Source organism: Elephantulus edwardii, unplaced genomic scaffold (genome assembly GCF_000299155.1).
Source record: "Elephantulus edwardii isolate Elephantulus edwardi_28Jun2011 unplaced genomic scaffold, EleEdw1.0 scaffold00011, whole genome shotgun sequence".
Taxonomy (NCBI): domain Eukaryota; kingdom Metazoa; phylum Chordata; class Mammalia; order Macroscelidea; family Macroscelididae; genus Elephantulus; species Elephantulus edwardii.
In genome coordinates, this window is record NW_006399761.1 from 1,478,655 (window position 1) to 1,496,241 (window position 17,587).

Consider the following 17,587-nt stretch of genomic DNA (forward strand, 5'->3'; position numbering starts at 1 on the left):
TGGAAAATGTTGGAATCCACGGTAAGGTGGGATGGAAAAAGCTGTGATCTTACCTATGTACATACATACATAAGAATGTGCATGTGTGAGATACTGTCCTGAGCCATTTACAATTTTTTTTTCAATCCCCAAGGCGTTTTATTGTGGAAACTGGGATGAGGCAGAGGGGCTGTGCCTAGAAGAAGGTGTTGGGCCGCTTGGTGGTGAACCGTGGCTCGTGCTGGCGACGCAGGACCCGGTGGGGCAGTGGGAACTTGATCTTGGAGTCATGGAACTGCTTGACTGCAGGTCGGCGGCACTTGTTGGCTGCGATCTCCTCGACCTTCATGATCTGGATAGAGTGGGCCCTGGCACGATGCCAAGCGCCCATGTCGCGGTCTGCAGGGAAAGCAAGCACAATCCTCCTACCATATACTGTGTAGTCCCAAGTGACCCCACAAGGTCAAAGCACTGGCCACTAGGAGTGTAGAACTTCCTTATTCACTTCGAGGGGCACAGCACAGCCCCTAAAAGGCGACAAAGTCCACATGCTATATGCACCGCCATTTACAATTTTAACCAGTTAGTCTCAACGTTATCAAAGCAACTCTACCACCCTCTAATTATATGTCCTCAGTTACATTTTTTCTTTTCTTTCCTCATCTGTAAAGTGGTGTCTATCTAGTTATGAGACAAGATGGTATACTTATTTCACGAAAACCACAGAATGCATTGAATGTGACATCATTGTTCTAAAAATGAAATAGGGAGCTATCAGCTTCCACAAAAAGCTGTTGTTGTTGCCGGGTGCTGCCAAGTCAGAACCAACCCACAGTTGACCCCACTGGGTTTCCAGAAAATGTAGGTCTCATGGGATGAGATTGCACATCTTCCATGGAGTGGCTGGTAGATTCGAACCACACGCCTTTGGGTTGACAGCACAACTCCTTACCGCTAGGCCACCAGAGCTCACCATGGATTTAGTTGGGTATTTGGAAATTGACACTTGCATTTAGTTGACACTTAAAAATCCCACATATCTAACATCAGTCCTTCTAGGCAATTGACAGCTTTGGAAACCCATCAGCGCTCAACTCAATGGCAGTGAGGAAGAGAAGGCTATTTTCCTTGGGAAGGGCAGTCGTCATTTGTTACTCAAAACTATGAAAACAGATGGAGATGCAGATAGGCGAGGTGCCAGAGAAGCTATGGATAGACGGGAACTCCAAAGAGTGGAAGGAAGCTTAGCGTGGGGAAGGGGTGAGGGAGGAGAAAGGTTAACGCTCTGCCACTAATCCTTCAAGTCATGAACTTAAAGATAAAATGTTCTGCAAATTTTTAATAAGACTATTCAAAGAATAATTTGAGTTTTGAATTATCTCAAAAATCATTTTATAAAGAGACTCCAAAACACTCAAGATCCTTTTTTTTTTTTGTCTCTAGAAGATAGCTCTGGGCCTTTTCACTTTTCATACTTGGGGAGGCTGAAACAGAGAAGAAAGTCCACTGTAAATGGCTGAGAACAAAGCGCAAAGCCCACAAAAGAAACACAGCTAATACACAATAACAGAAACCAGCTAGCTTATCAAACATGGTTCAACCTCAGGGGTTTCATCTACTCATGAAAATGCCATTTTAATGTCGCTCATTGTTGGCAAGGATGTGACATTATCAATACACTTGCATAACTTTTGGTATTCTAAATTGGCACCACATACTAAGTCACGAAGTGTACCTACCTGTGACTCAGCAGTCCTGGATCTGAGAATTTATCCTGGAAAAAAAAAATACAACAAAATGCAGAAAGAGCTAAACCTGTCAGGTCATTTTCATTTGCATAAGAACTTAGGTTCAAACACTTATGAGAACACCTTAACAATTAGCATGATGTTCTATTTGCTCAATCATTAAGATTTGTCATAAAATCTTTTACCAAAAAAAAAAAAAAAAAGATTTGTTATAAAATCTATATTGTGCTTTCTAAATGTGTCAATGATAGGATTTTTTTTTAAAAAAAAAACAGGACATAGTGTTATGTTCTAGATCTCAACTCTCATATTTAAAAAATTGGAAGCATTATAGTATCTATTAGTGGTTCTGCTGTGATCCTAAACCCCTTTTAAACCATATAAAACTATTATTGTAGACTAAGTATGAGGATTCAAGGGAAGAGAGAGGGTGGAAATAGAGTGGGGTGGGTGGACTAAAGCAAACAGTAGGATCTTTTGTGAAAACCAATGTATTCAAACTTTGTAAATAAATCAGCATAGTAGATCATGATCTTCTAACTCAAAATGTCCCAGCCCAGGCCATCTCATTTCGCCAATACCTAGTATGCCAATATTTATGTGTTCCGCTTCCTTCTTAATATCCAATTTTCCTACATTCATAGTTCTTACATTCCATGTTCCAATCACTAGTGTCTGCTTACAGCTGTTCCTATTTGTTCCCATACTTGAGGGCTCAGCCCCATTAGCTGTATCTGCTAGTCTAAGTGTGCTCTGTTGTACACAGGGTTTTCAAAGGCCTGCTATTTCAGAAGTGGATGGCCAATTCTTCTTCCTAGTCTTAACTAGATTGCTCAGACTTATAACATTTTCTGACAGACAAGAATTTGACAGAGAAGAGCAGATTAAAGATATTTTACAGTGGTAGGAAAAACCAATAGATTCCGTGTTGTCCCACCCTTGCCAGGTGGTGTGTTTTGAACTGCCCCTTGCCCTTTTCACCAGCATTTACATCTACTCCTACCTACGCCATTCGACATCAATCTTCCCTATCCAGCCCTTCATGTGATGGCCTATCTGTCAATCTTTCTGGCTTCTGTGATTCCTAATGCCTCAAGCAGCTGCCAGGTTAGTCCTCTAAGAGCAGTATCTCTTGACTTCAGGAGTTGTGAACTTCTGCTCCAGGACTGACTTCTTGTGCCTTAGGGCATCTTCACCTCCATCAAAAGAGCTGAACTTGCTTAGCATTTAAGCTGAAGGAACTGAAGAACAAATTCAAACCTCGAGCTGCAATACTTAAGGATGCTTTGGGCAGAATATTAAATGATGTGGGAAGCATTAAAAGAAGATAGAGTACAAAGAGTCACTGTACCAAAAGGAATTGGTGGACACAGAAAAATTTCATGAAACAACATATGAGAAAGAGCCCATGGTGATGATGGAGGACGTTCATGTTGATCTGAAAGAACTGGCAAAAAACAAGGATCCAGGAATTGATGGCAAACCGATTGACATATTTCAACAAAGAGATGGTGCCCTGGATGTGCTCACCAAGTTGTGCCAAGAAATCTGGAGGACAATCACCTGGCCTACTCACTGGAAGAGATCTATAATTGTTTCATTCCAAAGAAAGGAGATCCAACAGAGTGTGGACATTACCAAACAATATCATTGATACCGCATGCAGGCAAGATTCTGCTGAAGATCATCCAAAAATGACTGGAAAAGCACATCAAAAGAGAACTGCCTCAAGTGCAGACTGGATTTAGAAGAGGCCGTGACACTAGGGATATTATAGCTAATTTCAGATGGATCTTGGCTGAAAGCACAGAGTACCAGAGGAATGTCAGTCTGTGTTTGACTATTCAAAGTCATTTGACTGTGTGGATCACAGCAAACCGTGGCTGACTCTGAAAAGAATGGGACTCCCAGAACACTTGATTGTGCTTATGCGAAATTTATGCTTGGACCAGGAGGCAATCATCAGAACAGAGCAAGGGAACACTGCTTGGTTCAACATTGGGAAGCTGTGCATCAAGGATGTGTCCTATCTCCGTATCTTTCAATCTATACGTGGAATAGATTATCCAGGAGGCTGGGCTCTATGAGGAGAAGTGTGGTATCAGGATTGGAGGTAGACTCATCAACAATCTGTGTTAAGCAGATGACACAACCCTGCTTGCTGAAACTGAGGAGGACCTGAAGCGCTTGCTGCAGAAGGTCAAGGACTGCAGTCTTCAATATGCATTGAAGCTCAATATCAAGAAAACAAAGGTTCTCACCACTGGGCCCATTGGCAGCATAATGATAGATGGTAGAGATTGAGATTGTTGACAGTTTGCTTGGCTCTACAATCAACACTCTTTGTATCAGCAGCCAGGAAATTAAAAGATGAATTACACTAGGAAAGTCTGCTGTCAGAGACCTCTCCAAGGTACTGAGGAGCAATGATGTCAGTCTGGAGACTAAGGTGTGCCTGATACAGACCATGGTATTTGCAATCACTTGTTATGCATCAGAGAGCTAGACAATGACTAGGGATGATAGAAGGAGAGTTGATGCCTTTGAGCTTTGGTGCTGGAGAAGAGTACTGAATGTACCATGGACTGCTAGGAAAAGAAACAAGTTCATCCTAGAGAGGGTGAAGCCAGGCTACTCCTTGGAGGCAAGAATTCTGAAGCTCCGTCTGACATACTTTGGACATTTTGCCAAGGAGGACCAGTCCTTGGAGAGGGACGTCATGCTTGGGAGCATGGAGGGACAGCGCAGGAGAGTAAGACCCACAATGAGATTGATTGATTCTGTCACTGGTGTGTTGGAGGCAAGAGATAGAGCAGGGTTAAGGGCTGTTGTACATAGGGTTGCAATGGGTCGCAAGCAACTTGATGGCACATAACAAAAACAAATCATAATTTTTTTAAAAATTTTAAATGACCATTTTGAGTCTCCTCAACTCTCTGAAATGTTAGAGAAGAAAAAATATGAAGTCCATGACTGAAAAGAAAAACTCAAATCATGGTCAGACAGTTCAGATAGAACTCATGAAGTGAATCCATAGGGACAATAAGACATGACAATTAAACATTTTCGTTTCATTTTAAAATTTTACTTGCTTTCTGGTCTACTCTCACATTGTAAAAATGAGTTTTTATAAGAAAAAGAAGCCAAATCAACTGCCTCTGACTTGGTTCCAACTCATAGGACCTCTGCTCTGGCTTCTAGGCTGGAAACCTTTATAGCAGGAAACCGTCTTTCTCCTGCAGAGGGCCAAGCGGATTCGAACTACTCACCTTTTGATTGGCAACTTGATGTTTTATGCACTATGCCACTAGAGAATACTGGTTCAACATTCAACTGCTAAGTGAAAGGTCTGCGGTTTGAAGTCACCAGCAGCTCCACAAAAGGGAGATGTGACAGTCCACTTCCATAAAGACAACAATTTGGAAGGCCTGGTGGTAAGAAGCTGTGCTGCTATCCCAAAGGCAAGCAGTTCAAATCCACTAGCTGCTCTTTGGGAGAAGAATGGGCTGTCTCCTGTGCAATTTACTGCCTCTGCAAACCCATTGGAGGATCCGCTACACCAACAGCAACAGTCCATTCCACATTGTGCTAAGAATCAGTTCAACCCAGTGACTATGGGATTGGTTTCTTTTTTTGAAAGGTAAGGGAGCTCTGGTGGCTTAGTGGTAAGGAGTTGCACTGCCAACACAAAGGCACAGAGTTCAAATCTATCAGCTGCCCCTTCAGGAGAAAGATGGGCAATCTCCTCCCAGGCAATTTACTGCCTCTGAAAACCTACCGAAGGGTCAGCTATGAGCTGATTCCAACTCGATGGGAAAAACAACCAGGGTCACCACTCATTTGGGAGACAAGGGTTCAATTCCTGACCAATACACCTCTGCATAACCACCATTCATCCTTCCCCCAACACCACAACTCAGAAGCATCAATTCTTTTTCCATCTTCCTGATTCCTTGACCAACTTTCAGATGCAAAGGAAGCAATCTAAAGGGCCATGACTTGAGTCAAGTGCTCCTTGATCTTTAAACTAATGCCCTCAGCATGGCAAAGGTCCTAGACAACAGATTTTCCCAATGCATCTTGTCTTTCGAGGTCTTGACTGCTGCCACCATGAGCGACAATTGTGGATCCAAGCAAAAAGAAACGGTGGACAAATTCAGCCTTTCTTCATTTATCATGATGTGGCTGATTGGCCCCGTGGGAAGGACTTTTGTTTTCTAGGTGCTGAGGTATCATCCCTATCAAAGGATATAATCTTAGATCTTCCTCAGAAAGTGCTTCACGTTGTCTTCACTTTCCACAAGCAAGGCGGAGTCATCTTCAAGGCTGTGTCATATGCAGATGGGCCATTACAAGGCCTTTTACAAAATCTCCCATCAATATTCCTTTTGGAAGCCCTCTGGAACAGATGTGGACCAACTTCAGTAGGGCCCATTAAACATAAGAAAAATAAAATAAGAAAGGAATTCCTGCCTTTCTCAAATTATGATTAATTTACTGACAGGTTGCTGACACACACAGGGTACATAAACACACAGAACTTCACAAACACACAGTAAACCCAACTTTCACGCTCAATTACAACTTTTGGTCTTCTGGGGTGGGGGAGGGGGAACCCACACCAAAACCCAAAGGGTTAAAAAAAGAAAGAAAAAAAAGACATTCTCCTGTCTTATTTTCACAAAGGAGTTTGTTTACTTTCCAACATGATCAGATTTGGCCTCAAGAATTTTCCTGGGATGTATGTTTGTGTTTCTTCCTCAGTTATTTCAGACCAGAGAATCCTCACTGAAGGCGGCATCGCTCCAAAGTCAGATTGATCCTACCCTATGCTCCCTGGATGTGTCGCTTTTCCAAAGTTCAAGGGAACTTCCAGCACCATTCCTGAAACTCTCAAAGTTTGGAAAACATTATCAAGTCCCAGATTCAGTAAATCAGAGAGGCAGCCCTCCCATGGGCTGAAGTCTGGGGTTGCAAAGAGGGGGGAAAAAAAGTACCTATTGAGGGACATCATGCTTGGGAGGGTGGAGGGACGATGCAAGAGGGGGTGACCCTCTGTGAGGTGGATTGATTCAGTGACTGGGGTAATCGGGATGGGTGTGTTGGAAACAGTGCAATTGGCACAAAACAGAGCAGAGTTTAGGGCTGTTGTACAGAGGGTCGCTATGAGTGGCAAGTGACTCGACGTCACATAACAATAACAACCTATTGAACAGGTGAAACGGGCTAATGTGATACACTAAGAACGGAGAGGGCACCATAGACCAGAGAGTACCCACTTCATTGAAAGGAAAATTCAGTTTGTAAAAGTACTGTGCTGGCCAAACTCGTGGGAATATGACACAATGTGAGCCTAGACCTTCAGCACTGTTGCTCTTTGCATCCTTGGATGCCATCAAGTCAACTAAGACTCAGAATCACCCTGGGAACAACAGATGGGATCGTTGCCCTGACCTATCCTCGTGACTCCACCAAGCTCCAGCCCACGGATATACTCGCTGTGCCAACCTGTCTCCTTCAAGGATCTTTCACTGCCCCTCTACCTTTCTCAGCACGGTGCCTTTTTCCAAGTACTAGCCCCTCCACATGTGAAAGGATGAATCACCATCCTCTCCTCTAAGGAGCACTGTGGTTGCACTTCCTTCAGCGTAGACTTGTTTGTCCTGTTGACAGTCCATGGGCTATTCAGGACTCTTCTCCAACACCACACTCAAAGGCACTGGTTCTTCTCCAGTCTTATTCACTGTCCAAATTTCAGATGGACATAAAGCACCTGGCTTGGGTGAGGAGCTCCCTAGGCTTTAAATTGACATCACTGCTCTGTCAACACTCCGGAGAAGTCCTTGACAACAGAGTTTCCCAATGTGACACACCCTTTGATTCCTTCACTACTACGACCACGGATGCCGACTATGGATCCAAGTAAAAGGAAATCCTTCACACTGTGGTAGGATTGCTGCTGTCCCACAAAGGTACCACCTGGGGAAACATGGCCCTCATTTTTACCGGCCCTCTGCCGAGTATCGTGTCTTCTCCAACCACTAGCCTTTCCTGGTGAGGCAGCCTAAGCTATTGCTCTAGTTAGGTGTCATCAAATTCACTAGGACTCTCAGCAACTTTATGTACAACAGATCTGAACCCTACTGTGGTAAGCAAGAAAAAAAACCCCATTCTCAGTTCTCCCCATCATCTCATTCTGGAGCCTGACATTCAGGAAAGATCCCCCTGTGAATTCACACACAGGTCCCACCCACTGGGAGGCGCAGGATCTCCACCAGCACTCACCACCCACTCTCTGAAGGTTATTCCATGAACGCTCTCGGACATGTCTCATTCAGGAGTGACAACGGCAACATCTTCATGTCTCTGTGCTCCATATGCAAACGTTCATCCACATGTTCCTTTCCAAAGCACCCCTGGCCCCCAGCACTCTGGGTTCCTCCCACAAAAACTCAAGCTGGTCTTTTTCCAGAAACACAGACTGGACCGTATCAGAGGCGCCTCTATCAACGTCCATGCAGTGGAATGCCTGCGCCATGGGGGACAAACGAAACCACCAGCATGGATTAGGGAGCACCTATCGTCGCCGTAAAGCAAACACTTACACTTGAACTTGCAGCACCACCAGAGCTAGGCGAGGCTCTCGGACATTGAGACGGGTCTCCGTCCTCACCAAGGTCGGACACTGGCCCTCTGGGCCTGCGCACACACTTGCCGATGTGGTTCCCAAGTAAGCCTGCTCTGGCCCCGGGACTTAATCTCCCTCCCTGCCATCAGCAGATTCTCACATCCGTCATTCGGGATTTTGCCTCCCAGGAATGTTGTTGATCTTGCACAGGCTGTTCTAACTCCTCTCTCCAGCCCAGCAAGGCTCACCCCGTCAGGACATCGATCCCATCGTCCAGATCCTCGTCAAGGGGAGGGAGAAGGGAGGTCACTGCCACACATGACGTTGGAGAGCCTGCCTCCTGGGTGCCAAGGCCCTCCTCATACAGTAGTTCACTCCAAGGAGCTGCAATCGCTGATGCTAGGTTCCCACTTGGGAGGCAGTTCAAGATCCTGAAACCTTGTATAGTCGCCACTTCTGGTAACCTGGGCTGACCCCTGTCATTAGACTGAGTCTAGTATGACTTACAGAAACCCTACGAACAACAGGTCCGAGCGCAGACAGCGGGAAAGGACCTTTCACTGACCACACTGTGGATAAGCTGAGCGGCAAAATAAACAAAAACATGTTGATATCATTCTATAAAATCTGCTGAATTGCATATAAAACTGCAAGTCCATACTAATATAAAAAATACAGAAACTACCAAAGTGTTTTACCATAAATAACATGCTTAAGCAAGCTGTGATCCATTCACACCAACAAACAGTATTCAATGATTAAAAGAAACAAATTATTGACACAACAGTCTGGATGATCTCAAGGGGATTTTTTTCCAGGGGGAAAAAGAAGCCAATCCTAGATGGTCACCTACTCTGATGGTTCCACCAAGAACACATTCTGGAAATGACAACATTCTAGAGACAGAGAACAGGTGGCCAGGCATTACGGAGGGTAGAGGGGCAAGGGAGGAGAGTAATTATGAATCAGTAACACCAGAGGGATCTTCATCCCCACAATGATGGAGAAAGCTACAATTATTTTAAAATAAAAAGAGAAATAACGTGGTCAAGGAGAATGGGATATTTAGATTGTTTCAAAGCACCTTCTGATAAAATGTACACATATGTTAGCAATGAAAGAGAAAGAGTAACTGTAGAGAAACAGGGAAGTCGCCAATTTAATAGATAACAGTAACAAGGGAAAATCAGAATTGTGTGCCACCTGGTAAAGTGCAATGAGTAGAAACAGTATCCCTTCGATGGCATTCCTGTCAACTGAGACAGTTCCTCTTTGCAACTGAGGAGGAGATGAACCCAAATCAAGAAACATTCTACAGAAGCACTGACCAGGGATCGTCTAAAGTGTTAAAGTCATGAAAAGGAAAAACCGAGAAAACCGTTCCAGATTGAAGGATATTAAAAAAAACATAACGAAATGCAACTCATGCTTCTCAACTGCATCTTTTTGCATTATCGAGGTGGCTGATGGGTAGAACTTGAACTGGGTTAACAGCAATAATGTAACAATACTGGGGAAATCTGCTTAAGGATCTTCCCAAAGTGCTAATGAGTGATGATATCAGTTTAGAGACTAAGGTACATCTGATTCAGGCTACAGTCTTTGCAATTACTTGCCATGCATCTGAAAGTTGGACAATAAACAAAGATGGCAGAAGAAGAATCAACATCTAAGTTGTGGCACTGGAGGAAAGTATTGAATATACCATGAGAACAACTAAGTCTGTTCTGAAGAGGGTGAAACCAGTTTGCTCCTTGAAGGCAAGAATTTTGACGCTTTGTCTCACATACTCTGGATAGTCGCCTAGAGGGATCAGTCATTGGAAAAGGCCATCATGCTTGGAAGGGTAGAGAGTGAGCAGAGGAGATGACGATCTTGTATGACATGGATTGACAGACTGACCGTGGCAATGGGGACAGAAGTGCCAGAGAGAGTGAGGTTGGATCAGGATAGGACAGAGTTCAGAGCTGTTATTCATAGGGTTGCTAGGAGTCATGGTCAATTTGATGGCACACAACAACAATAATATAATAAGATTCATTTCTTTATTCTGGTGATTTTATTGTTATGGAGGAGAATGTCCATTTATCAGAAATAGCCACAAAATCAATTAGGGTTGATGAAGCCTCAAATTGGCAACTCACCCTCAAATGGTTCAGCAAAGTAAAGTTCTTTATACTATGCTTGCAACTTTTTAAAAGAATTATTATCATCCCAGAATAAATTTTTCATTTAAAAAAAAATAAGTACCTAAGGAGTGGGAGAAGGATGGGCAATCTCCTCCCATGTGACAAAGCTTCTAGAAACCCACAGGAGGGTCAGTGATGAGCTGATCCCAAGTTCATGGGCACATAACAAAACAACACAACCATGAGTGGTGGTTGTGATCCAAGCAAAATGAAGTCATAACAACTTCACTTTGTGTCTAAAAATGATTTAGTCTCCATTTAAATTTATTTACTACAAATGAGCAATTCTGAGGATCAATTAACCTTTAAAATGAGCACCCCAGGCACATCCTGGCCGCTGGTGTCGTGGAGTGCAGAGCAAAGGCTCCTGCGCAACCCTAGCCCTACGAGATGGGCAAGATGATAGGGTCCAGTGGCTCAGCCCACAAGAACATCACGGTGAGACCTACCTGACCAGGACTGGGGAGAGCTCGAGGTAAGATTCTTACCTTAATAACTACTATCATCATCATTAACTCACCCAGCCAGACTCAAGGTTCATATCGAGTTCTCTCTTCACTCACCATGTGCTCAGAGCTGACATGCAATTACTTCAGCTCCCGTGCTTACTCACTGCCATTGAGTCAGAACTGACTCATAGCTGACCCTCCAGCGGGTTTTCAGAGATTGTAAATCACACAGGAGGAGACTGTCCATTCTTTTTTCCTCAAGGAGCAGTTAGTGGACTTGAACTGCCTGTCTTTGGTTTGGCAGCCTAACTCCTTATCCACTAGGACACTGGAGCTCTCTGTTCATGCACTAGTAGTATGACTTCGGTCTCCTAAGGGCTAAATGGAGAAGAAAGGTTTATCTTGAGAGTGGCCAGAAAGTAACAATCGAGACCAAACGCAATGGGACCATCCATCATGGAACAGTAATCCATCAGAGAAGGGCCAAGGCCAGCCAGCCAGCAGGAAGCCTGCACATCTCAAATTGGAACACAGCACTGATAGGAACTAACTCAGAAAACCCTAAACAATTACTGCAAGCAGCACGGAAATATCTATGGCCTTTTATTGATTACTTACTAATCAATACTGCTTTCTCGTAGTGAGTCAAGCAAATTTAATAATTACGGTGTGTTCATGGAAATCCTGATATGCCAGGCACTGTGCTAGAAAACTTGCTGTCATGATGTTATTTGAAATTCATCAGTGTCTTATATACACAGTAGGTACTATACTCATTCTCATTTTAGAGGTGAGTAAACTGAGGATTAGAAAGATTAAGTCGTTTATCTAAGGGTGGCACAGTTAGCAAGTGGGAAAGCTAGTATTGAAACTTCAGACACAGAAGTCCTCATCGTGCAGCTGTTTGAAGCTTTCCCCAAAAAGTATATGGTTGGAAACCACCAGAGGTTCCACACCAATCCCTCTGTGGAAGAGAGATGTAGCACTCTGCATCTGCAAAGAGCACCGCCTTGGAGCCTGTGAGGGGTAGTTGTACTCTACAAGTTAGAACTGACTTACTGGAAACAGTTTTTGGGTTAGTCTGCCCCCACAGCTTACACTCAAGCTACTATTCTAAGCCTCCTTTCACCAGCCATCACTATGGCTTCCCTGGGCTCCCTGCCTTTCACAAAGCAAGCTTGTTAAAACAACACGTGGCTCCCTATTCCCGTGACTGTTTCCTGCCCACTACAATCCTGCGGGAGGGTAGTATGGACTGCGGGCCTCATTTCTAGAATGTAAACCAAGAATCAGAAAACCAAAGCCATTGTCACAAAGTTGATCCTGATTCAGTGACCTGCAGGACAGAACAGGACTGCCTATGGGCTGTAAATCGTCACAAGGTTGTAAATCTTTATGACGTACACAGACTTCTCTTTCTTCCATGGAGCAGCTGGTGGGTTCAAACCACCAACCTTCTAGATAGCAGATGAATGCTCTTATTCATCTTTTAAAGTCCAACCTTCTAGACAGATGTAGAAGGCTCTATCACTTACCTTATCCACGAGCTGCTCCATGGAAGAAGGATGTGCACTCTCCTGTGGGATTTAAGCTTCCGAAACCCGCTGGAGGGTCAACTATGAGTCAGTTCTGTCTCCACGGCAATGGGAACTTTTTATATCCGTTTAGCAAAGATATTAGAGCAGCTCCTTTTTCATTATTTAGAAATAAAGTGGCCAAGAATGCTGCCTTCCAGCCGCCTCTACCACCATGAGGTATATTTATGCATCACAAGCTACTTCTTTTCCCCCACCACCCCAGTTATCACCATGGAGTCCAGAAAAATCTTTTTATATGTTAAGAGTTTTTACATATAAGCTTATGCCTGTTTGGGGTGATTCTGGGGGAGTTTTCTTTGCCTTTGAAATGAATCAAATGTAATCATAAGAATAAATGCTTCCAGACCAGTAAATCTCACCCCGCTACCCCAGACCTCCAAGAGCTGTCACCAAATTATCTTGTTTTAATCGTGTTTTATAATGGAAAATGCTCCCCATCGAGACACACAGTCTATGGGGGGGTTTTATCCATTTGTGTCTATTTAAGAAGGAATACATTACCAGATTCCTGAAGGGGGAGACTGTCATTCCAGTCGCTGACATCATGCTCTGGTGGCCAGGGTATGCTGAGTCACCACTGTCCGCATCTGCCCAGGGCCTCTCCTCTTCCTTCAAGCTTATGTCACAGTCGGTGTGTTGGGAGATGTGTCCCGACAGCTCTCTGACCAAGGAGCTATGTGGTTCAGGATTGCTGCCATAGTTTGGATCACCTGGGACTTGTTTCTGGAAACCATATTTTACTTGTCAGACAATAGGATACTATCATCAGACTCAAGATTTAAATCTATATACTTTCAAGATTTTAAGTGGATCAGTTGTTATGTACCATCGAGTTAGAAATGACGCATAGTTGACCCTCCAGCAGGATTTCAGAGGCAATAACTGGCACGAGAGGAGACTGTGCATCTTTCTCCTGAGGTGCAGTTGGTGGATTTGAAGCCCACACCTTTGGGTTGGCAGCAAAACTGCCTTACCACTAAAGAACCAGTGCTCTCTTACATAGTAAGTTAACATATGGAGAGAGTTGTTATTCAGTAGACCTCCGCCTTAAGATGTGACCTTATGATGTTCTGTATTGATCAACTACATCAACAGGACTATGACAAGGGACAGAACTTGTGATTTATAATGAATGCAAAGCAGAAAAAGAAAAACAAACCAACTTCTGTTAAACAATTAGCATGTAAGAGATAATGAAGGCACCAGTTTAAACATTATGACTATTTTATAACACAACACTAATGTGACCCAGAGGACAATCCATGCTATTCTCCCCGATGTCTCAGGACTAGGACTACCAGACAAGTACAAGGAAAAACCAACTCAACTGCCCACGACCTCTGGATAGGTTTGCCCTCCATTCCTAGAATGAGCCTGTTCCCTTCTCTCTAGGCTATTTCCTTCTCTTCTGCCCTTCATGTAATCGAACAGCCTTCCTTCTTTCAATTCCTCTTTCCTTCCTCAGACTTCCAAGTCGAGCAGGCATGAAGCTTGCCGTTTCCTCTGCTTTGACTCTAAATCTTCACCAGTAACGTTCCCTCGACTCCTTCCAAGTTGACACCCAGATTTCAAGGGCTCTGTGTGGTTCCCTCCCCATCATGGTCTTTCCTCAGCCTCCGCTGTGGCTTCTCACACTACTTTCCAAACTAAACTTCCTGGGGCTTCTTGACATTCTGATTCCATCACAACCCCCTACCTTCTCGCCACCTTCTCCTTTCCGATGGCTCGCCCTTCCTGCTTGCCTCTGTATTTTATCTGCCCTGGTGATTAATGTGTCTTTGTGTCTTCACTTACTATCTCTCCACGCCACAAGCCCACAAAACGTCAACCTGCACCTCCCACCCCCTAAAGGGTACCTCTCAGCCCTGACAAGGGAGGTGACACCATGGTGCTTCGACGTGCAAAGCAGGCTCATTATTACCCCTGGTCCTTTGAATGGTCACCTGCCCTGTCTGAATGGTAACATCAGGTCTCTGCTCAACTTTCAAGCGGTCACAGTCCTCCAAGGATGGCCTACAAGAGAGTATCTTTAGAGAAAGAGGTGCCTCTCCCCATGTCCTGTCTGACATGCGCCAACTGAGTGGAAACAGCACCGCCGTGTGCTTTACCGGCAGTTCTCCTCTTTATGGCCCAGCCAGGGTCTATCTATTGAAGACCCAGTCACTAGGGTCCCAGTGTCCCTTGAACAGGTTTACTGAGAGTGTGGAGATGGTCACAAACTTGACTCGAAATCTTCCACAGATGTGGTTCAAATCCCAACCCTGACGTCTCAACCATCTACGGCCTTTACTTCTGTTTGGTTACATCTCTTAGAACATGAGGGGTCAGAGAGCTCAGCGGGTCATGACCCATCACTGGAAAGTTTGTGTACATCACTTCTCAAGTGCCTAAGAAAGAGAAAAGTTTAATAAACCATGAACCTGCATTTGAAATTCTTAAACTTTTACCTCGGAATCTTTGGCGTCTTCCAAAACATCACTGAGAACCTGTATGTACTCCGTGGCTCCTTTAAGGATATCGACTTTGCTGGGCTTCCTGCTTTGTGGAAGGAAGGGTACAAGGGCCTTCAGTTTGGCAAAACCATGATTCAGGTTTTTTATCTGAGAGAGAGAGAGAGAGAAAATGTTCTGTGACACCAAGCAGCTCGTTTGCACAGACATCCCGCCCCACCACGGAGAGGGCTGGGGGGCTCATGCCAAGCAGCCAAGGGGCCATTCTGCACTGGCTCACACACAGACCTGTTGTTCCCCTGACAGAGCCTTCCTAGTAAAAGGACGGGCAGCAAAAGCCTGGCACAGTGGACGGGCGGGCTGCAAGGTGTGTCCACACCTGTCCTGACCTCTCTCCCGCCTCTGATGACTGCATTATCAAGTAGCAGCAGTAAGAGGCAGTGGTTAAAAGCTGAGCCAGCTACCAACCCCAAACCCACGGCCATTCAGGAGCTCTGACTCCCTGGGAGCCTTGAGTGAGGAGCTGAACTGTCCTCCAGGGTTTCCAAGGCCCCAAGTCTTCTAGAAGCAAACCACCCCAGCTTTCTCCTGTAACTCTGCTGGGAGGTTTGAACTGTCAACCTTCTAGTTAGCGGCTGCCTTCTCTAAGCACTGCGTCACCAGATATCCTTGAGACAACTAAACCCAGGGGTGGAACCCCAGCTCCATTCACTATACAAGAGCCTGGAGGATACTTAAAATGTTACCAAACCTCCATTTGTTCAGCTGCAAAGCGGACAACAGTCACTTCCTGTAGTTTTGTATACACATTAAATACATAAAAAGATTAAGTGAATACATAAAATACGTAAGTAGGTGGTAGGGATGATGATGGTGAATAAGACATACAAGTTCTGTACCATAAGATCTTTCCTAATCAAAGAGACATATTCATGCATATCATGAATATCTATAATTAATGTAAATATATTCATGGACATAGAGCCAATAGTCAGAGCCCAAAGAACCAATATCCTGGTAGACTCGGAAGGTAGAGAGTAACTGCTCAGCTTTGTCTTTTGTTTGTTGACCAGACAGGCCAGAGGCCCCGGGCAGCCGTCAGCTTGTTCTCCAGGGTCTGACCTCGAGACCCTGCAGGCCTGAAACTCTGGCAACCGTGTTCTAAGAACACAGACTATAGGAGAACTAACCTCTGAACACCAAAAAGCCAACAGACTCCCTTATCTGCCCCAGAGCAAAGTGGAAAATGGACCATCAGTTCATGACATTGTTGTTTTGTGCTGTGAAGCTGCTAGAGACTCACAGCTGACCCTTGAGTGGGTTTTCAGAGGTGACAGGGAGAAGACTGTCCATCCTTCTCCGTCAGAGCAACTGGTGGATTCAAACTGCCTGCCTTTGGGTTGGCAGCATAACTCACCCACCCACTAGGCCACCAGACCTCCCTAGACAAGAACGTAGTGGTCAACAAATGTGTTGTTGTTGTTATGTGCCGTCGAGTCGCCTGGGACTCACAGCGACCCTATGTACAACAGCCCTAAATTCTGCTCTGTCCTGTGCCAATTGCACTGCCTCTGACACGCCCATCCCGATTACCCCAGTCACTGAATCAATCCACCTCATAGAGGGCCTTCCCCTCCTGCACTATCCCTCCACCCTCCCAAGCATGATGTCCCTCTCCAAGGACCTGTCCCTCCTTACAACATGTCCAAAGTATGTCAGACGAAGCCTCATAATCCTTGCCTCCAAGGAGCTGCCCAGTTTAACCCTTTCCAGGATGAATCTGTTTGTTTTCCTAGCAGTCCATGGTATTCTCAATACTCTTCTCCAGCACCACAGCTCAAAGGCATCAATTCTCCTTTTATCCTCCCTAGTCATTGTCCAACTCTCTGATACATAACAAGTGATAGCAAAGACCATGGCCTGTATCAGATGCACCTTAGTCTCCAGAGAGACACCATTGCTCTTCAGCACTTTGGAGAGGTCCCTAACAGCAGACTTTCCCATCGCAATACATCTTTTAATTTCCTGGCTACTGGTGCCACGAGTGTTGACTGTGGAGCCAAGCAAACTAAAGCTGTGAACAATTTTTTTTTTGGTACATTTGTTGATTTTTACTATGTTTGTAAAAATCAACAAATGTACAAAAAAAAATAAAAGATATAACGGTCAAAGAACTAAGGATAAAAGAAGCTAAACTTTGCCTGCCAAGCAGTCATATTTTTTATTTGTTCATCAAACCCAGAATTGAGAAGAGCAATAAAAGTTTGCAAACTTTTGAGTGAAAGAATACCAACGAACCATAAAATAATGCACAAGTGAAACACACATGCACATTTAAAAATAAAAAGATAAAACATTAAAAATAAAAATTTAGGCTGTTTCCAACTCCTTGCTATTGTGAACAAAGCTGCAATAAACAAGGAACTCATGAAATATTACTCAAAATGGTTAACTCTGGAGAACATTATGCTGAGTGAAATGTCCCAGTCACAAAGGGACAAATATTGCATGGTGCCACTGTTGTAAAATGGGACTGTCCTTGGGGT

The 17,587-nt window shown here is 44.4% G+C and overlaps 1 protein-coding gene across 1 annotated transcript in view; it reads right to left on the reverse strand.

Annotated features, from left to right (window-relative positions):
- Positions 1-175: 175 nt before the first annotated feature.
- Positions 176-17,587, reverse strand: part of FIGLA (folliculogenesis specific basic helix-loop-helix) — a 21,427-nt gene continuing 4,015 nt past the window's right edge. The window contains exons 3-5 of the mRNA XM_006881001.1: positions 15,039-15,191; positions 13,093-13,314; positions 176-331 (exon numbers count right to left, since the gene is read on the reverse strand). Coding sequence (XP_006881063.1) covers positions 176-331; positions 13,093-13,314; positions 15,039-15,191 — 531 coding nt within the window. The remainder of the gene's footprint in view (positions 332-13,092; positions 13,315-15,038; positions 15,192-17,587) is intronic.